The sequence below is a fragment of the Brassica rapa genome, chromosome A01 (assembly GCF_000309985.2).
Source record: "Brassica rapa cultivar Chiifu-401-42 chromosome A01, CAAS_Brap_v3.01, whole genome shotgun sequence".
In the NCBI taxonomy this organism is placed as follows: domain Eukaryota; kingdom Viridiplantae; phylum Streptophyta; class Magnoliopsida; order Brassicales; family Brassicaceae; genus Brassica; species Brassica rapa.
Genome location: NC_024795.2, coordinates 28,141,152 through 28,162,935, shown reverse-complemented (window position 1 = coordinate 28,162,935; position 21,784 = coordinate 28,141,152). Strand labels below are relative to the sequence as shown.

Below are 21,784 nucleotides of genomic sequence, written 5' to 3'. Positions count from 1 at the left end.
ACTCAATATTTTTGTAGGGGTTAACACATAGATTTTGAGAAAAATTCAAAAAATACAACAATATTGTTTTAATGCACAGTTGCATCCTACACTAACATATGATGATTTTCAAAGAGGTTTGGAGCCTTTGTTGTCTTCGTTTTTCAAGAAAAAATGATTTTATAGTGGTTATTCCATCGATTTAGAGAGTATTATGAAGTTTTACTAAATTAATTGATAAAAAAATTATAAAGATTCCCATATACCATGAAAAAGAGCTTCAAATACATTATGTGGTTAGGAATTTTAAAACAACACTAAAGATTATAGGCTTCAGTATATAAAACATTTACCAAAACAAATGGATTTTGAGAAAATTTCAAAAAATATGACAATGTTGTTTTAATGCATAGTTGCATCATGCACTAACTTATGATGATGTTCAAAGAGGTTAGAAGACTTTGTTGTCCCCGATTTTCAAGAAAATAGTAATTTTATAGTGGTTATTCCATCGATTTAGGGAATATAAAGAGGTTTTACTATATTAATTGATAAAAAAAGTTATAACGATTCTCATATTTATACCATGCAAAATGCTTCCAATACATTAATACAAATGTAGAATGTGGTTAGAAATTTTAAAACAACACTAAAGATTATAGACTTCAGTATATTAAACATTTACAAAAACCTCAATATTTTCGTAGGGGTTAAACACATGGATTTTGAGAAAATTTCAAAAAATATGACAATATTGTTTTAATGCATAGTTGCATCTTGCACTAACATATAATGATGTTCAAAGAAGTTAAGAGACTTTGTTGTCTCCGTTTTTTCAAGAATATAGTGATTTTATAGTGGTTATTCCATCGATTTAGTAACTATTATGAAGTTTTACTAAATTAATTTATAAAAAAAATTATAACGATTCCCATATACCATCAAAAAGAGCTTTAAATACATTAATACAAATGTAGAATGTGTTTAGAAATTTTAAAACAGCACTAAAGATTATAGGCTTCGATATATATAACATTTACCAAAAACTCAATATTTTTGTAAGGGGTGGTTAACATATAGATTTTAAGAAAATTTCAAAAAATATGACAATATTGTTTTAATGCATAGTTTCATCCTGCACTAACATATGATGATGTTTCAAAGAGGTTTGGAGCCTTTATTGTCTCCGTTTTTCAAGAAAATACTGATTTTATAGTGGTTATTCCATCGATTTAGTAACTATTATGAAGTTTTACTAAATTAATTGATTAAAAAACTATAACGATTCCCATATACAATCAAAAAGAGCTTAAAATACATTAATACAAATGTAGAATGTAGTTAAAATTTTTAAAACAATACTAAAGATTATAAGCTTCAGTATATAAAACATTTACCAAAAACTCAATATTTTTGTAGGGGGTTGTTAACACATAGATATTGACAAAATTTCAAAAAATATGACAATATTTTTTTAATGCATAGTTGCATCATGTACTAATATATAATGATGGTCAAAGAGGTTTGGAACAGTTTTTGTTTCCTTTTCTCTAGATAATAGCAATTTTATAATGGTTAGTTCCCTAATTTAGGGAATATATGAAGTTTTACTAAATTAAATTATAAAAACAATTTAACTATACCATGAAAAAGAGTTTAGCATACATTAATGCAAATTTAGAATGTTGTTAGAAATTTTAAAACAACACTAAATATTATAGGCTTCAGTATATAAAACATTTACCATAAACTCAATATTTTCGTAGGGGTTAACACATGGATTTTAAGAAAATTTCAAAAAATATGATAATATTTTTTTAATTCATAGTTGCATCCTGCACTATCATATGATGATGTTCAAAGAGGTTAGGAGCCTTTGTTGTCTCCATTTTTCAAGAAAATAGTTATTCCATCGATTTAGGGAATATTATAAAGTTTTACTAAATTAATTGATAAAAAGATTATAACGATTCTCATATACCATCAAAAAGAGATTAAAATACATTAATACAAATGTAGAATGTGGTTAGAAACTTGAAAACAACACTAAATATTATAGGCTTCAATATATAAAATATTTACCAAAAACTCAATATTTTCGTAGGGGTGTGTTAGCAAATAGATATTGACAAAATTTCAAAAAATATCACAATATTGTTTTAATGCGTAGTTGCATCTTGTACTAATATATTATGATGGTGAAAGAGGTTTGAAAATTGTTTGCCTCCATTTCTCTAGATAATAGCGATTTTATAATGGTTAGTTCCCTAATTTAGGGAATATATGAAGTTTTACTAAATTAAATTATAAAAACAATTTAACTATGCTTATTTACCATGAAAAAGATTTTAACATATATTAATAAAAATGTAGAATATGGTGAGAAATTTTAAAACAACACTAAAGATTATAGGCTTCGGTATATAAAGTATTTAACAAAAACTCTATATTTTTTTAGGGGTTAACACATAGATTTTGAGAAAATTTCAAAAAAAATACGACAATATTTTTTTAATGCATAGTTTCATCCTACACTAACATATGATGATTTTCAAATAGGTTTGGAGCCGTTGTTGTCTTCGTTTTTCAAGAAAATAGTGATTTTATAGTGGTTATTCCATCGATTTATGGAGTATTATGAAGTTTTAGTAAATTAATTGATAAACAAATTGTAACCATTCCCATATACCATGAAAAAGAGCTTAAAATACATTAATACAAATGTAGAATGTGGTTATAAATTTTAAAACAACATTAAAACTATAGGTTTCAGTATATAAAACATTTACCAAAAACTCAATATTTTCGTAAGGGGTGGTTAACACATGGATTTTGAGAAAATTTCAAAAAATATGACAATATTGTTTTAATGCATAGTTGCATCATGCACTAAGATATGATGATGTTCAAAGAGGTTTGAAGCCTTTGTTGTCTCCGTTTTTCAAGAAAATAGTGATTTTATAGTGGTTGTTCCATCGATTTATGGAGTATTATGAAGTTTTACTAAATTAATTGATAAAAAATTATAATGATTCACATATACCATGAAAAAGAGCTTAAAGTACATTAATACAAATGTAGAATTTGGTTAGAAATTTTAAAACAACACTAAAGATTATAAGCTTCAGCATATAAAGTATTTACCAAAAACTCAATATTTTCGTAGGGGTACACAGATATTGACAAAATTTCAAAAAATATGACAATATTTTCTTATTTCACAGTTGCATCTTGTACTAATATATGATGATGGTCAAAGAAGTTTGGAACATTTTTTGTCTCCATTTCTCTAGATAATAGTGATTTTATAATGGTTAGTCCCCTAATTTAGAAAATTTATGAAGTTTTACTAAATTAAATTATAAAAACAATTGAACTACGCTCACTTACCATGAAAAATAGTTTAGCATACATTAATACAAATGTAGAATATATGTAGAATATGGTTAGAAATTTTAAAACAACATTAAAGATTAGACTTCAGTATATAAAGTATTTACCAAAAACTCAATATTTTATAGGTTTCAGTATACAAAGCCCTGCTCTGGTTCATGATCCCGAGAAGGCTTACAAGTCTGCTTTCTTGAGGGTCAACGATGAGTTGCACGAGAGCGAGATCGATGATTCCATGAGTTGCACCACTCGCGCTGTACTCGCTGTTAAAGTACAGGAACAGGGTTCTAGCAGAGGATTTGTCTTATGATCAGACGCCTTTTAGGGAAGATGAGTGTGAGAGGGTGAAAGCGTGTAGAGCAAGAGTGATGACTGTTGATCAAGTTGAACGGTTGAAAGATCCTAATATTCAAACATGGGCTAACGAAGAGAGCGAAGGAGGTGACCCACCTAGGCTTTGGGTACAGAACGGGATGTATCCTGGGACAGCGTTCACGAGAAGCGTTGGTGATTGTACAGCTGAGGGGATTGGTGTTACCGCGGAGCCTGAAGTGTCTATGGTTCATCTTTCGCCGAATCATTTGTTCTTTGTTGTTGTGAGTGATGGGATCTTTGAGTTTCTTCCAAGCCAAGCTGTTGTTGATATGGTAATTATATAAAGACATAAAGACACAACTCCTTTGACGGTCTCTTATGTCTGTGTTGTGTGTGTGTGTGTGTGTGTGTGTGTGTGTGTGTGTGTGTGTGTGTGTGTGTGTGTGTGTGTGTGTGTGTGTGTGTGTGTGTGTGTGTGTGTGTGTGTGTGTGTGTGTGTGTGTGTGTGTGTGTGTGTGTGTGTGTGTGTGTGTGTGTGTGTTCGCAGGTGGGGAGATATGCTGATCCGAGAGATGGTTGCGCAGCAGCGACAGTGGAATCATACAAACTGTGGTTGGAGCATGAGAATAGGACTGATGATATCACAATTATCATTGTACAGATCAAAAACCTGTCTAATGAATGATGATGATCATGATGATGGCATGATTCAGTATTCGTATTTGCCCCCTTTGTTTGTTTGTTGTTGTATACTCTTAGTATGTCACAAATTCATCATATATAGCAAGTGAAACGAATGCTCTCTCTTTATATATAGTTACTGAGAGACAGACACAACATGAGCTGAAAACAGATAATAACTATCGGCTGGCTGCTGAATGTTGTACCTTGACTTGATGTGTTAAATGATTTAATCTGAGTACATAAGATGACCTTTTAGTATATGTATGCATTTTGAGTCCAGATTCCTTCTAGAAATGTAATTATCGCTTAACCTAGAAGTAAAACGATCCCATTTATAGTCCCAATTGAAATAGAGAGTCCATTGGTAGAGAACAAAAGCTAACTGATTCAAGAACAAGAGACGTTACAAACAATTTATCAGAAACAAGAAATCGACAAAACAAAGCTGTTGATCAAAGAAATTGACAAAAAAAAAATGATTGGTTTGCAATGCATATGTTATCTTTGCCTATGTAGTCCTCGATTTAAATCCGGTTATGCAAATGTCATTGGCCTGATTTGAATGAACCAACTGGTAAGTAGGGCTGATATCCTGGTGAACCGAAGTCGTTTATAATGGACCAATTGGTAAGTTGGGCTGATACCCTGATGAACCGAAGTCGATGATAATGGCACAATGCTAATAAAAATGTATTTTATCAGCTTTGTGGAGATTATTGATACATCTTGATAAGATTTCATTGGATTTGTACCATAAAGAGAATAAGATCTCTGAAGAAGAGGTAAAAGATCATAAAACTTTTTTTTTTGTTATCTTTTGTGCTCAGAGTTTCTTTGTGAATGGAGAAGTCTACCCCAAAGAATTACTTACTTTTCTTCGGTTGATCTTGATGAGGAATTATATCATACCGGGCTTCCAGGTTGCCATTATATGGAAAACAAGATGGATGTGCTTCTAGATAAATGCAATGAGAAGAAGGTATATGATTTTAAACATGTGAGTCAATTGACCAGTATTTGATCGATAATTTGTTTTTGTTTAGGGATCCAATGTGACATTTGAATCTGTTGTGAGGGATAATCTGAGTAAGGTGAATGTGTACAAGTCATACATCACGTTTGTGGCTATAGAGATTGACAATTGAGATCTTGTAAAGTGTCAAGCTAAAATAGAGAGGAAGTTTTGGCAAAGGGAACATCATGCTATCCTTTGTAAGCCAAGTCAGAAATCAAAAGGTATGATATTGTAATTATTGGCTAATGGATGCATTTTTCTAATCTTAGGTTAGATAGTTATTAAATTATTATGGTAATTGAGTTTGTTTTGATTTTTTGAATCAGATCGATGTTCTACTAAGCTTATAAGACATTATGAACAGAGAAACGTATTCCGAAATAGGATACGCCTTTATATGTTTAAATTTTGTCTTATTTTCTAATTAGACTTAGTTTAAGGTAAAAACTATTCGCCAGTTTAATCGGATTTGAAGTTAAAATGAAGCTCAAAGGGAAACACTCAGTAAAAGTAAGTTTGCGTTTTAGTCACAATTGAACCTAATTGATGGTTTTAAGCATACACCTTGCTAGTGTGTGCTTGTTAACGTGGTATATTGAGAACACAAATAAAAAAATAGAAAGAAACTCTAAATATACATTTTTTATTTGAAAAGTTCAAGCACAACATCAAAAGTTGGGCTTTTACCAATTAATGGGTTGTACACCTTTACTCTGAATATCAATCAGGCTAACCTGTTCTGGATGTATGCTTGAGTATTACACTTTTCTTGTTGGGTATTGTTAGCCTCACTTTGTAAATCTCCTAAACAACAACTAAAAAAATCAGGATAAATAACTAATAAGCAATAAACATTAGTTTTACATTGTACAAATTAACATTTTTTCACTGTACCTCACATAGTAAATCTGAATTCTTCATCGATTTCTATGATTATACCAACATGAGCAGTGTTCAATTCGTCTTCAATAAAAATTATGTGGGCATCTTCTTTGGGATGAAACACCCAAATCACTTTTTGTGTTTTTTCATCATTTTGCTGCAAAAAGAGAATGCACAAAAAGTGAGCTCTTCTCTGGTGTGCAGTGCGAGCTCCAATCTCTTCACTGGTTACTGCTAAATAAATATGATATAGCAAAGTCAAGAAAATGGTTCTCACAACAACAAAAGATATGATAAAAACCTAAGAAATTATAAACTTACTAAAACATCTAAGTCAGATGAAAAACATTTGTTTTGATTAGATAATAATAATAATAATAAATCCGAAAGAACGAAAGAAACAAGCAGAAAGGTAATGAATAATGAAAAGAGAAGCGATCAGAAGAAGAAGCTAGTCAAAACCCTAAAGCAAATACAAATGGCCCAAACAAACATTAAAGTCAATTTCTTGATTCCACACAAATTTTGGGAAGAAAAACAAAACAATGAGGATAAAAGACCAAGAAAAACTTGCCAACACTTTGAAGTAGCATCCACATCAGTCCAGAGAAATAAAAAAAAACAAAGGCATTTTTCTTTTGCTTAAATTAGTAGACCCAAAAGAACAAGCATAGAAAGAAAATGAGGAAGAAGAAAGTTAAAATCCTAAAGCAAATAAAAGTGGCTCATGGAACGAAAGTTGCATGCAAAAGATATGAACCATCCATTAGTTAATAATAATAATTTACTTAGGAAAATATTACTCTTTTAAATGTTTTTGTCTTCCGCTAGACCACTGAATTGATTTTCTCCTTTTGAAAGTAATTGTAAAAGATATACTAGAATTATCTAGAGAAATATTGAAGGGAATAGTGAACTTCGTGTATCAGACTAACAAAATTGAAGAATTCTTTTGATACGCACATAAATAACTTAAACCATAATAATAACCATAGACACACATTCTTGTTTCATTAGAAAATTGTTTGAACGAAACAATAAAAGAGTTTTTTTTTTCAAATTTTCTGATTTTTCCCCGATTTTTTCCTTTTTTTTCCTGATTTTTTTTTCAAATTTTCAAAAAGTAGACCGGGTGATTGTGGTCGAGTGGTAAGGAGACGGGGCTGAGACACCAACATGTTTCAGGTTCGATCCACCTGCTGCGCGAAACTAAGTCACAATTATCCTGGTCATCCAACACGGATATGGACCCATGCTTTAGGGCCCATTTGAATACCCGGAGAGAGGGTCTATCCGTGGACTGCACCTCCCCTTGGGAATTAGTCTGGGCCTCTCCATGGGCTTGGGATACCCCCAGGTTAATCAAAAAAAAAAATTTCAAAAAGTATTTTAAAATTTGTATTTAAAATTTTATATAAGAAAATCTTAAATTCTAAGCCATAATCCCACATCCTAAACTTAATCATTCTTAAAATCTAAACCTGAAGATTCCTTTATAGATATAAATATCTTTTGCTTTTTTGTGATAATTTTTTTTTAGCTATTATCTTTCTCAATAGCATTTTATTTTATTTATATTTACGCATTTTATTAAATTATATTCTCTCGGTTCCAAAATCATATTCTATGACAATTGTTCAAGACTAGTTGCAAAACTTTAAATTCGATCAAGTGTGTTGATTTTAAAAGATGTGTCAAGTATTGTGGTAACATATAAGAACTGATTTAGTGTTCTCTTTTCATTAGCCTAAATTAAATGAACATTTGCCAACACTTAAAGTTAAACCAAAACCTATCCAAGCTTTTCTCAAACCCCCCACCAAACTAGACCTTTGTTATTTTCATTCGAGAGTATCATTGTAACACGTGGTTTAATACATTACATGAGGATATCCCCTATATATTAAAAGAGAAACATTACAACATATTTTTGTAGCCACATGTCATCACCACAATCATTCTTAAAATCCTTAGAAAAATATGTTGGTCCATATAAAAATATATAATAAGCTTTTTATTAAACTAACCATAAATTAATCATAAATGTTCTTCATTGTTTCCTTAAATAAAAATCACGGAATTACCTAATGTGACTAAAGTATATATGACAATTAATGATTTTGAATAATAAAGATTTGATAAAAATCAGTCTATTCTCTATCATTTTTAATTCATTTTAAAATAAATTAAACAACCACATTAACTATATAATAAAATTTTAGATTTTTTCGTATATGTTATATTTTGAATTTTAAAAAATGAATATAAATGACTAAAATTGTTAAAAATCTCCCACTAAAATTTTTGTGATCCATGGTTTAAAATTTATGTTATAACAAGTACAAATGATTATGAAATTACATAAGTAGGAAGTCTCATTTAATAATATTATATATATGCATATTAATATTTTTTTAAAATAAATTATATACCATATAAAACACATAAGTATTTTAATTTCGAATTTGATTTGAAATTTTTTATAAACATTTTGAACAATTATTAACAACTTAATAATTAGATTTTAAACTTTGTATTGAATGTTTTTAAAATTATAAATTATTAAAACTATTAAACATCCCATAAATTTTTTATTGTTATCATTGTTTTAAAATTTTTGTTATAAAAAAATACAAACGATCAAAAATAATATGAGTATAAAATATTTTTTAACAGATGTCAATATTAAAAATGTACTATATATCTATGTTAATATCATTTAAACTTAATTTTATAACATATAAAATAGAAAAAGTGTTTGTCTGGATAAATAAAATTTATTTAAGTATTTGTACCAATTTAATTATATATGTAATAGTTACTAAATTTTTAATTATTCAATATATATTTATTATTTCATAATATGTAAAAAAATATAATACTTAAAATAATTTATATTCAATATTCATCCCGCGCAAGACGCGGATCTTAACCTAGTAGTAGTTTATACAAAGAAAATTTAGTGAGGTATTAAAGACGCGAATATTTAAAGACCATCGTGAGTGACTTGTATGTTATTTGGAAATTGGAATAGTTTATAGTTTTATGCATATTAATAAAAACTTTCTAAATTTATGAAATTTTACAATATTTTGAATATGACAATAAAAGAATATTTTGCTAATCTTTATATATATAGTTACGATTTTAATAATGAAATAATAATCCAAAACTATATATATAGAAAAATTTACAAATACATGTGAAAGTTTGAAACAATCTATTCAACGGAAAAAATATACCGTAAATTTATTATGTTTAAAAAAAAAATTGATAGACACATATATATTATAATATATACTAATTTAAAATTGATAACAAAAATCTATACGGTTGCGCGGATCGATATCTAGTCTATACTATTATTTGCGAAGTAAGTTTTTGGAATCGAGCTCTCACGTTAAAAGTTAGAGCGGTTAATATCGCTTATATCCTTAATGAATTATAAGATAAATAATTTATATATAATTATTTATATACTATATAATTTCAAAAAATCTATAATATATTAACTTCTCCATCGTCTAACTTAATAATTATTATTATATGTCAATGATCATTATCTGAAAGTACATTTATCAAAACGTTAATTCTATATATGGTATTTGCTAACACATGGATAAAGTGACACTTGGAACTTAATAAAACAAAAACTTACACGCTTAGAATTAAATTAAAGAAAGATTGAGAAAATAAAACTAATAATTCGATTAAAGGTAAAGGTAATAAAATAGTAACATTTATTCTTCCTTTCTGAAATATGTTTTTTTTGTTAAAGGTAAAACACCATGTTTTATTTTAAGTTGTTCTTAAGTTGCTCTTGATGAATAAATTAATTTTGTTATTTATAACTTCATATAATTGATCATAAGTTAGTTATAATTAAAAATTCTCATAAAATTAAAAAGAAAATAATTCATGTATATTGTGTTGTTATCCAAAATATAATAATTTTCTTTTAGTATGATAAACTTGTGAATATATATTTATCAAGTAGAAACAAAATTCTAAATAACTAGGAGGAATATTTAGTGGTTTTGGTAATTTTAAGTATCTAAAAACATCATTGTCTAAATAATATGTTTGTCATATTATTGAAAAATAATAACTTTAAAGATAAAATATTAATTAAAATAGAAATACAAAATTTTATTACTATTGTTTTGATTGATGTTATAACTCAATCTAAATAATTTTAACTTAATTATATTTTCTAAATTATTATTTATTTAGAAAATAGAAATAACTGATAATCAAAAACCACAATGCACTTAATAATAAATATTAGTAAACTATTAGACCCGGACAAAACACCTAGTTTTAATTAAAATTGGGTAATAGGAAAGCAAAGCAGAGTAAATAAAGGAGTGTGAGTGGCAACGTATAATGTCAGTCGTGGATTCAATTGTATAAAAAGAAAACTCAAATAATTTCATTAAATACTTTGATTCTCTTCTCTCTCGCAGAGTACATGTCGAGCAGCTTTGATTACAAACAATAATTTATATCACCGGTTTAGTATTGGTACGATGACGATGAAGCAACAAGATCAGGCAGCTCAACAACCCGAGATTGCTATAATCGTGGGGGGTTCATCTTCCTCATCTCCTCCTCAGGTGTGCTTTGTCTCCAAACAAAAACAAAAAAAATCTTTGTCTCTTCCCTTTAAAACCTTATAAGGTTTAATTATTCTGGGTTTGTAGATTATTAGGTAAATCTTATAGCTTTTCATCATACCATGCGCCTTATGTGGATGAAGAATCGCTTGAAAACGTTTCTTTATTGATCGTGTGTAACTTTGATAAAAACTTGATGATCATGATCATCATAATTGATAAAAAAAATTATAATAATTCTCACATACCATGAAAAAGAGCTTAAAATACATTAATACAAATTTAGAATGTGATTAAAAATTTAAAACAACACTAAAGATTATAGGCTTCAGTATATAAAGTATTTAGTATTTACCAAAAATACAATATTTTTATAGGAGGTTAACACATAAATATTGACAAAATTTTAAAAAATATGACAATATTGTTTTAATGCATAGTTGTATCTCGTACTAATATATGATGATGGTCAAAGAGGTTTGAAACATTTTTTGCTTTATTAGTTTTGTGGAGATTATTGATAAATCCTGATAAGAATTCATTGGATTTGTACCAGAAAAGAAAAGGGAGAAGATCTAAAAGATCTGGAATTTTTTTTCTTATTTATGTTATCTTTTATAAAGAGCCATTTTGACTACATACAAAATCTTAAAACTAATAAAGGATATTTACAATATTAATTTATAATTATAAAAATCTCTATACAAGAGATTAACCCATTGTTGATTTGTAGTAACCTTTTGCCTTACGTCCTAGGGTTAATTCAGAAGTTGTTGATGTCTGAATCTATTCAACGCACTTCGATGATAACGAACGTCACGAACCCCATGGAGCTCGGCAAGGAGACACGGCCTACGGCTACAGGGATGCCTAAGGCGAATGGCGGCTCTCTACTGGATTCTTCCGATGATGTCGAAGAGGGTGGTGTAGGCGACGTTAACGAAGAACAGGAGGAGAAATGCGAGGAAAGCGACGCGTCCAGCCGCGAGGAAGGCCAAGAATGGGAAGTGGATAGTTTCGACGATGGATTCGACTACAGACCTAGAAGGAATCTTGATCCCAACGATGAGATAGGTCAGAAGATGCATCGGTACAGATCTTCCATGTACAAGAGCAAGGTTTGTCTCTTGATAGTGTGTAACTTTGATAAACTTGATGATCATGATCATTGCTGGTGGTTTTCTCAGGGATTCGACGTTGATATAGATAGCTACCCGGGGAGCCTACTCTACAGACAACTCTTCCCCATCGATCTCGATGAACCATTTGAATACAGTGGTGCTAATGGACTTACTGGCCGTGAGTACATGAAAAGCATGGTTGATTTGGCCCTGGAAAGATACAACAAGATCAAGGTTGGCTTTATATCAATTTTCACTTTAGAATTAATTTTTTCCTAATGCTGGGTGTAGACTTCTCTTGTAGGGGTTAACGGTGACATGTGAATCTATTGTGAGGTCTATCATTGATTTGGCGTGTGGGCTCAAATGCTACATTACCTTTATGGCCAGAGAGTCTTCAAATGGTGATCTACTTGTAGAGTACCAGGCAAAAACAGACAAGAGAATTTGGCAAAAGAAAACTCATGTCATCTTTTGCAGGCCAACTCCAGAACCCAAAGGTATACATACACTCTTAGCATATGGTTCTTCATTAAGCATCGTTTTTGATTGTTTTTATTTTGTAATGTTGTGTTGGAACCCACAAACACTTGTGTGTTATATATGTACTGTGTCACTTAATGTTTCTGTTTTTGTTGCATATTTTAGAACCCACGAACGTCAATTTAAACTTCTGTGTTACTGACTTGAACCAAACGTCTTAAGAAGTTTGTTCATCTTTCTGCTTTGTTAAAATAGCTATATTATTTATTTTTTTTCTATCTTGAAGAAGAGCCGATGGATGTTGAGTACTCGGATTCTACCACCGATGGGGAGTCTAGTGATGAGTCCAGTCGTGAAAGTGAACAAGCATGGGATGTGGATAGTTTCGACGAGGGAACCGATTTCAAACCCCCAACGAAGACAGCTCCCTCAGAGGAAGAAATTGAAAAAATGCGTCTATATAGACCTCAGATGTACAAGAATAAGGTACTTTGTAGATTCTACTTATAAAAATGAACATATATTTGATTGATTTTATGAATCAACCATACAATAACTTTGAATTTGGATTGGATATATGGTGATTTTTCTGTTGGGCTAAATTAAAATTTGTTAATCTGTATATCCAAAGTCAAATGCTTGTGTGCTCACTCTCAGGGTTTCTTTGTTGATGGAGAAGTCTACCCGGGACGACTTCGTTACTTTTCTCCTGTTGATCTTGATAATCAATTATATCCTACCGGGCTTACGGGTCGCCAGTACATGGAAAACATGGTAGATGTGGCCCTGAACAAATACAATGAGATGAAGGTATATAATTAACTCATATCTTAATTAGACATGTGAGACAACTTACCAATATTTGATCGACAATTTGTTTTTGGTGTAGGAGGGATCCAAACTAACATTAGAATCTATTGTGAGGGCTAATCTGAGCAAGGTGAATGGGTTCAAGTCATACATCACGTTTATGGCTAGAGAGATTGACAATGGAGATCTTGTGGAGTATCAAGCTAAAGTAGAGAGGAAGTTTTGGCAAAGGGATTATCATGCCATCCTTTGTAGGCCAAGTCCAAAATCAGAAGGTATTGTAATTATGACACAACTCTTGTCTATAGAGTGATTGAGAAGTGTGTGTGTGTTTGCAGGTGGGGAGATATGCTGATCCGAGAGATGGATGTGCAGCAGCTGCAGCGGAATCATATAAACTGTGGTTGGAGCATGAGAATAGGACTGATGATATCACAATTATCATTCTACAGATAAAAAACCTGTCTAATGAATGATAATGATCATGATGATGGCATTATTCGGTATTCCTATTTTCCCCCTTTGTTTGTTTTTCTGTTGTATACTCTTACTATGTCACATATTCATCATATATAGCAAGTGAAAGTAATGCTCTCTCTTTATATCATGTGTATGAGCTTCTTTCAAATATCTCTGGCTACTAAGAGAGAGCAATAATGTCATGTGTATGAGCTTCTTTCACACATCTCTGACATTGTATCATGCCAGGTTATTTATATCACAATTATCATTGTACATTTTAGACAGGTTATTTATATCATGTGTATGAGCTTCTTTCACACATCTCTGACATTCTCAAATAATGTCATGACATAACCCATCTCATATATATTATTAAAACTGAAATACATTTTGCTACTGTTATAAATGAAAATTGTTTGAAAACATGACATTAGAATCTATTGTGAGGGTTAATTTGAGATATTTGCTATTCTATTAGTCCAAGATTAAAGCTGAAAGTATACAGATAAAACAACTAAATAAATATTGACAAAGACACAAACAAATAAATTTTATATCGCATATGTTATTATAAATGTTTTTCTATACAATTTTCGTGCTTGAATATACAATTTTAATGCTCATCAGTATTGTTCTCTTACGTTAATGGTAAAGGGGAAAATTCATAAATCTAATTTTGAAGAATTTTTTGTTCACCTAAAAAAATTATTCTAACAACACAAAAAATTATGACTGATTATTGATTTCAGCTTGATGAAATAAACCATAATTATAACCATAAACATATTCTTGTTTCATTAGAATTTTTTTTTAAAAAGAACAATATAAAAGTTTTTTTGAATTTTTTTCAGATTTTTCTCTGATTTTTTCTTATATTTTTCTTATTTTTTTTTAATTTTTTAAAATACATTTTTGAATTTATTATTTAAATTTTATATAATAAATCTTAAATTCTAAACCATAATCTCCACATCCTAAACCTAATTTTTTAATTATTATATTTTTCACTATCTTTTTGTTTTATTTATATTTTATACACATAATATTAAATTATATTCTCTCGGTTCCAAAATCATATTCTATGACAATTGTTCAAGACTAGTTGCAAAAATTTAAATTCGATCAAGTGTGTTGATTTTAAAAGATGTGTCAAGTATTGTGGTAACATATAAGAACTGATTTAGTGTTCTCTTTTCATTAGCCTAAATTAAATGAACATTTGCCAACACTTAAAGCTAAACCAAAACCTATCCAAGCTTTTCTCAAACCCCCACCAAACTATACCTTTGTTATTTTCATTCGAGGGTATCATTGTAACACGTGGTTTAATACATTACATGAGGATATAGTAGTTTATACAAAGAAAATTTAGTGAGGTATTAAAGACGCGAATATTTAAAGACCATCGTGAGTGACTTGTATGTTATTTGGAAATTGGAATAGTTTATAGTTTTATGCATATTAAAATTTTAAAATACATAGTAGCACTTATAAAGTTCATCAACCTATCTTCAAAGGTGATAATTTTTAATTTTCAAATGTAGACTTTTTGGTAAAACTTTAAAAAACCAATACAACACATCATTTCCAAAATCACATAATTAGAATAAATAATAATTTAAACTGGATAATAGGAAAGCAAAGCAGAGTAAATAAAGGAGTGTGAGTGGCAACGTATAATGTCAGTCGTGGATTCAATTGTATAAAAAGAAACCTCAAATAATTTCATTAAATAGTTTGATTCTCATCTCTCTGCTCAGAATATTTGTCGAGCAGCTTTGATTACAAACAGTACTAATTTATATCACCGGTTTAGTTTTGGTACGATGACGATGAAGCAACAAGATCAGGCAGCTCAACAACCCGAGATTGCTATAATCGTGGGAGGTTCTTCTTCCTCATCTCCTCCTCAGGTGTGCTTTGTCTCCAAACAAAAAACAAAAAAAAATGTTTGTCTCTTCCCTTTAAAACCTTATAAGGTTTAATTATTCTGGGTTTGTAGATTATAAGGTAAATTTAAAAGCTTTTCCTCATACCATGCGCCTTATGTGGATGAAGAATCGCTAGAAAACATTTCTTTTAAACTTTTGTTATTGATGGGTTTGTAGGTTATAAGGTAAAGGTGACATCTTTGTTCTCTCTTTCTGATTTTTCTGACATCTTTGTTGTCTCTTCCTCTGGAATCTGGATTTGATTTGTTTAATTCACTTAGTAGGCATTTCTCCTTTTTTGATTTGTTTATGTTTTCATTACAAAACTTAGCCATTTGTAATTGTTTTATACGGAATAAATGTGAAATGAGAAGTTCAAACCTGTTGACATGTTAGTCCTTTAGCCATTTAGCTTTGCATTTGTGTACCATTGCAAAGTTGGTATCTTTTAGAGACTCAAGTAAAGGAAAGCAAGCTTATGTTTTTTTATTAGTTCCAAGTATCATTGATCTAGAGTTCTGAAAGGACTAATATGTGATTGGTAGAAATTGAAAATGTTGAGTATCTCTTTTTATGAGAAGATGTTGTAATCATTTTCAGTTTTTTATTGTGCATGAGAAAGGCCTGAACTTTGACATGTATTATTTGAGAATCACCGTCAATACCTCGGTGTAGGTCCGGGATAATCCTTTATTCCATAGTCCTGGGGCTATTTACAACTAGCCAATTCAGAATTTGCAGGTGTACTAACTAGTGCATCTTTGATGCAGTCATCGATTCTTCCGAGAGTTCACAATTACCGCGCGCAAACATATTAATTTAATGACTTACTACTTATATAGGCTGAGCATCAGGTGAAAGAAGAATCTACTGAAGATGTGTCTAGCTCTCTACAGAGTGGAACCCACTTGGATCTTTCAATACCATCTAGACCAAAGAGTTCACTGAAGTCCACGAGCTCATTCAAAAGCGTTAGTTCACCCTCACCAAGAGGAATCTTGCGTAACCTAAGCTTCAAAAAGAAAGCTGTAGTCCCTCATCCTGAAAGCGAGAGAAGCTCTCTACTCTCTCCCAATCTTATGGAAACACCCAAAAAGACTATTATTACTGCCGGTTCAACAACTTCTCCGTACTGGAAAAGATGCTTATCCCTTCCAACAAGACATGCCTCAAAGCTGTCTCCTGTGCCAGCTGAACCGCCTAACGTGAGTTATTTGCCATCTTACAGTTACAATGTGCATTAGATATTAAATTTGCTAAAAGGAGTTTCTGTTCTTGTCAACATATTAGCAGGAAAAAGGAGAAAAAGAAGATTGTATTTTGTTACAGAAAGATTCAACTTATCCATCAGTTACAAGATCCTTGTCCATGCCTGGGAGGAACATAGTGATTGTGAGATCCATTTCTTTTGACAACCACAAAGCTCATGTTTCCTCTGAGGCAAATGCAGGTACATGTTTTTGTCATCTAAATGTTTGAGTTTTGGCATTTTACGCTGCTGATAGTGTTTACTACTCTTTCATTAGCAGATCAAACCTCTCCAGTTCCTACGGAAGAAACCGATGAAGAGATTCCGGAAGAAGAAGCTGTGTGCAGAATCTGTCTAGACGTGTTGGAAGAAGGCAACACTCTGAAAATGGAGTGCAGCTGCAAAGGTGATCTCAGGCTTGTTCATGAAGCGTGTGCCATTAAGTGGTTTAGTACAAAGGGGACAAGAACCTGTGACGTTTGTAGACAAGAAGTCCAGAACTTACCGGTTACACTGCTTCGTGTGCCCACAGCTAATCAAACAAACAACAGACGTGGTCGCGGCCAACAGAATATGCAAACACAAACCGCTAGGTACCTCTTTTAACTTCTATAGATTCTTCTTTATATTCACCAGTCTACTGAGAAATTGAATGGTTTGGTTGCAGTGCTTGGCAAGAGTTTGTGGTGCTGGTTCTGATCAGCAGTGTCTGTTACTTCTTCTTCCTCGAGCAATTACTGGTAGCCACCAAGATAAATTATTTATTTTAGTTGATACTTAAAGATATTAACAAGATTGTTATATGTTTCTTTTGTAGATTAGGGACTTGGCCTCTAAAGCTGTCTACATAGCAGGACCATTTTCATTAACGTTGGGCTTCTTAGCATCCGTTTTCGCCAGTGTCCTTGGTAAACACAACCACCCTATCTCTTTCCTTTGTTAGCCGACAAACTTTTAACACACATGTAATTACAAAATGACTCTGCAGCTATTAGAGAGTACATATGGACATATGCAGCACTTGAGTTTGCGCTTGTGGGAATCTTGGTTCATCTACTATATACTATAGTAAGCAGCAACATAGTCTCTCACTTAAAAAACAGTTTTGCTGCATTTGAATACTAAATCAAAAACACTCTTATGTTTCAGGTGAGACTACCTGCGATATATGCTATACTTTTCGCAGGGATTCTTGGTTTTGGGATAGCTGTGTGCTTAAACTCTTTGTACCTTTATTATTTCGCTTGGCGTGTACGTGTTGCTCAGAACTCAAATCCAGTCTGACATCTCTTTTCCTGTGGCTTCTTTGTTCGTTGAGTTTGTACCATGGAAGAAGAAGAAGGTGAAGGTGTTGTGACTTGTAAAATGTAAATATATATAACCACTCTTCTTCGAGTCTGTTAGTCATGTTCCTTTCTTGTGCCCCTTTTGTATTTTTAGTTAGAAGACGCCCTTACCAGCCCCCTTAATGATTCGACCTTGATAAGAGAGATTAATACCGCACTGAATGAGGCCTACAGAGCAGAGGAAGCCTTTTGGAAGCAAAGGAGTCGTCTGCTTTGGCTGCAATTAGGGGATAGAAACTCTGGTTTTTTCCATGCTGCCACAAAGAACAGGAAAAGGGCTAACGCGTTTACAGTCCTAGAAGATACGGATGGGAATATGGTCTACAAGGAGGAAGACATTGCTAAGACTGTGGTGGAGTACTACAAGATGATGTTCACATCAGTGAAGGGTGACTGTGCGGATACAGTCCGATATGCGTTGCAACCTCTGATCACGCAAGAGGATAATGAGGTTTTAATCGCGATACCTACGGCTGCGGAGATTAAGGAAGCATTATTTGCAGTAAATGCAGAAAAAGCGCCGGGGCCAGACGGTTTCTCTGCAAGTTTCTATCAGGCTCACTGGGCAGAAGTTGGACCGGATCTGGTAGTTGAGATACAAGAAGCATTCAGGACAGGGACTATCCCAAAAGGGATCAACGGTACACATGTCTGTCTGATACCGAAGATAAAGACCCCACAAAGAGTGTCTGATTATAGACCGATCGCCTTATGTAACGTCTATTATAAGATCTACTCCAAGATCCTACAAAGACGGCTGCAACCGCTGCTCGAGAAGATTATCTCGGAAAATCAATCTGCATTCGTCCCCGGCAGAGCTATAGGAGATAACATTCTCATCACTCATGAAGTGCTTCATACTTTGAAGACATCAAAAGCGGCTAAGAGAGTATCATTGGCGGTAAAGACGGATATGAGCAAGGCATACGACCGCTTAGAATGGGATTTTATTTCCACGGTGCTTGAGAGGCTCGGATTTCACCATCTTTGGATTGGTTTGATCATGCAGTGTATCTCAACAGTTACATACTCTTTCCTCATCAACGGTTCGCCTAGAGGAAAGGTCACACCGAGCCGAGGGATTCGCCAAGGCGACCCCCTATCACCCTACATATTCATACTATGTAGTGAAGTGCTCTCGGGACTTTGTAGCAAAGCACAAGTGGAAGGGCGCATGCGAGGCTTTAAAGTTGCTCGGGGGAGTCCCCGAATCAACCATCTCCTCTTTGCGGACGACACAATGTTCTTCCTAAATGCGGATAAAGGATCAACAGAGGAACTGAAAGCTATACTGAGCAGATACGAGAAGGCGTCCGGGCAGTCGATAAACAAGGAGAAGTCATCCATCACCTTCTCCCGGAAGGCGCCAAGGGAGCTTAAGCAGCGAGTTCACTCTGAGCTTCAGATCCAGAATGAAGGAGGGGTAGGAAAATATCTCGGCTTGCCGGAACACTTCGGAAGACGTAAGAGAGATCTCTTTACATCTATAATAGAAAGGATCAAGCAAAAAGCAGAGGGCTGGTCCACTAGGTTCCTCTCGCCTGCAGGGAAGTTGGTGATGCTGCAGAGCGTACTCACCCCAATCCCGTCTCACGCGATGTCATGTTTTAAATTGCCCGTGTCCCTGTGTCAGCGTATCGAGACAGCGTTAAAACGCTTCTGGTGGGATGATCGAACCGGGAAGCGTAAAATGGCCTGGATCTCCTGGCCGAAACTAACGCTTCCAAAGAGTAACGGTGGACTGGGAGTTAGAGATATCCAGGCTTTCAACGAGGCCTACCTAGCAAAAATCAGCTGGCGCTTACTGGAGAAGCCGCACGGACTGCTTGGCAGAACCCTCCTAAGCAAGTACTGTCCCGATGGGAACTTCCTGGCATGTTCCTCTCCAAGCTCAGCCTCACATGGTTGGCACAGTATACTTGCGGGGAGAGACCTATTGAATAAAAACCTTGGCTGGGTAATAGGGGATGGGAACAGTATAAACATATGGGAAGATCAATGGCTAAGCCTCGACTCGCCAATCAGGCCTATGGGACCCGCAACGGAGACCTCGGCTAACCTACTAGTGAAGGACTTAATACTACCAGGGTCAGGTGAATGGGACAGAGCAAGAATCCAACAGATACTACCATTCGAAGAGGAGCGCATTCTATGCCTACAGACGAGTAAGAACGGAGCTCCGGACGTCCTGAGATGGTTGGGAACTAGTTTAGGACAATACTCCGTAAAATCAGGCTATCTTGTAGCCATGGCAGAGATGACAGAAGAGATACTAGAAGGGGAAGCGATCATGAATTTTGATTGGAAGAAGACAGTGTGGAACCTGAAGCTAGCACCGAAGGTAAAGATGTTTACTTGGAAAAGCCTCAAAGGTATAATACCGGTGGGAGTAAGGCTTCAGGAGCGTCACTTAAATGTCGACCCAAAATGTAAACGCTGTGGAATCTCAGAATCTGTCAATCACCTCTTGTTCCATTGCCAGTTTGCCCGAGACGTGTGGAATCTTTCCCCACTTGAAGGTGGCTTTGATATTAGCGGATTGACAGATTTGAGAGAGGATTGGACGACATTACAAGCACAGAAGACTCTTCCCCCAACGGGAATTACCTTTACCCCGCTAGTACCATGGATTATGTGGTCGCTCTGGAAAAGCCGTAACAAATTCGTGTTTGAAAATTTTGCTGGGAATCCAGCGGACACGTTATCACAGGCTATTGTTGCAGCTAGAGAGTGGGAGAAAGCTCAGGAACTGGTAGAGAAGGGACTACATGTAACTCACCAGATCCAAGAGGCCCAAACGGAGGTGGTGATGAGATCGGACGCTGCCTGGTCGAACAATAGCAGGAGGGCGGGGCTAGGATGGAGCATGAGGAGTCGAGACCAGTGTGACCGAGGAGGAAGAGGCTCTAGCTTTATCTCCTCGCCCTTGGTAGCAGAGGGTTTAGCTCTGAGAGAAGCGGTGAGTTTTTGTCGCAGCAAGGGAGTAACAAGTGTGAGATTTGAAGCGGATTCAGCTCAGCTGGTTAAGGCCATAAATAGCAAAGAACCACCACTCGAACTCTATGGTATTGTGGAAGACATTCGATATTTAGCTGTTGCTTTTGATGTTGTTGTTTTTGTTTGGATTCCACGGGAAAGAAACGGGGAAGCAGATTCTATTGCCAAGAGGGCTCTGGCCTTGTATGAACAAGAAGTGGTTGGGGATGAATTAATGCCCCCACCAGTTTAGTATGAATGAAGTTAATTTCGTGACAAAAAAAAAAAGTTTTTATTTAGGGGACGATGATAATTTGTAAAAGAGAAATTCGTGTATCAGGTGAAAAGAGTTGCTTCAAATCAATGTTCAAAATTGATCCAGAAAAATCGTTTCGTTTAAATCCGATTTGCTCCCTAAATCGATTTTTAGAACAACTGCTTGTAATAAACCCAACTTCCAAATGTGTAATCAGTTGAAGTTTTGATATAATTAGTATATATATGGTATTGAAAGTGTGTTAT

The 21,784-nt window shown here is 33.4% G+C and overlaps 4 protein-coding genes across 5 annotated transcripts; all 4 read left to right on the top strand.

Annotated features, from left to right (window-relative positions):
• Positions 1 to 3,309: 3,309 nt before the first annotated feature.
• On the top strand, positions 3,310 to 16,897 carry LOC103850018 (probable protein phosphatase 2C 35). Its single transcript, XM_033291496.1, is given in 4 exon segments — positions 3,310 to 3,640; positions 3,642 to 4,019; positions 13,637 to 15,673; positions 15,763 to 16,897. Coding segments are annotated over 3 exon segments (735 nt in total). The 5' UTR covers positions 3,310 to 3,421; the 3' UTR covers positions 13,775 to 15,673; positions 15,763 to 16,897.
• LOC103849985 lies at positions 10,893 to 13,291 on the top strand. The gene is made up of 4 exons (XM_033291351.1): positions 10,893 to 12,002; positions 12,072 to 12,239; positions 12,310 to 12,505; positions 12,775 to 13,291. Exons 1-4 carry the CDS (start codon positions 11,661 to 11,663, stop codon positions 12,996 to 12,998), a joined length of 930 nt encoding a protein of 309 aa, XP_033147242.1. The 5' UTR covers positions 10,893 to 11,660; the 3' UTR covers positions 12,999 to 13,291.
• On the top strand, positions 15,450 to 21,643 carry LOC103849984. Of its 2 annotated transcripts, none has more exons than XM_033291042.1 (9): positions 15,450 to 15,673; positions 16,534 to 16,896; positions 16,985 to 17,141; positions 17,221 to 17,533; positions 17,608 to 17,680; positions 17,758 to 17,848; positions 17,929 to 18,008; positions 18,090 to 18,380; positions 21,552 to 21,643. In XM_033291042.1, the coding sequence occupies exons 1-8, from the start codon at positions 15,587 to 15,589 to the stop codon at positions 18,222 to 18,224; spliced, it is 1,299 nt and encodes a 432-aa protein (XP_033146933.1). In that variant the 5' UTR covers positions 15,450 to 15,586; the 3' UTR covers positions 18,225 to 18,380; positions 21,552 to 21,643. The 2 variants fall into 2 exon arrangements, with proteins under 2 accessions (XP_033146933.1, XP_018510723.1); XM_018655207.2 differs by having other exon boundaries at positions 16,982 to 17,141.
• On the top strand, positions 18,267 to 21,515 carry LOC103850017. Its single transcript, XM_018655204.2, has 2 exons — positions 18,267 to 18,293; positions 18,381 to 21,515. Exons 1-2 carry the CDS (start codon positions 18,267 to 18,269, stop codon positions 21,513 to 21,515), a joined length of 3,162 nt encoding a protein of 1,053 aa, XP_018510720.2.
• Positions 21,644 to 21,784: the final 141 nt, after the last annotated feature.

Coding starts and splice junctions, on each gene's coding strand:
- LOC103850017 (XM_018655204.2), top strand. CDS start 18,267: ATGGAAGAAGAAGAAGGTGAAGGTGTT. Junction 18,294..18,380: donor AAGAAGAAGGTGAAGGTGTT/GTGACTTGTAAA, acceptor TTGTATTTTTAG/TTAGAAGACGCCCTTACCAG.
- LOC103849984 (XM_018655207.2), top strand. CDS start 15,587: ATGACGATGAAGCAACAAGATCAGGCAGCTCAACAACCCGAGATTGCT. Junction 15,674..16,533: donor CTTCCTCATCTCCTCCTCAG/GTGTGCTTTGTC, acceptor CTACTTATATAG/GCTGAGCATCAGGTGAAAGA. Junction 17,142..17,220: donor TTCCTCTGAGGCAAATGCAG/GTACATGTTTTT, acceptor TTTCATTAGCAG/ATCAAACCTCTCCAGTTCCT.
- LOC103849985 (XM_033291351.1), top strand. CDS start 11,661: ATGTCTGAATCTATTCAACGCACTTCGATGATAACGAACGTCACGAAC. Junction 12,003..12,071: donor CTTCCATGTACAAGAGCAAG/GTTTGTCTCTTG, acceptor TGGTTTTCTCAG/GGATTCGACGTTGATATAGA. Junction 12,240..12,309: donor AAAGATACAACAAGATCAAG/GTTGGCTTTATA, acceptor CTTCTCTTGTAG/GGGTTAACGGTGACATGTGA.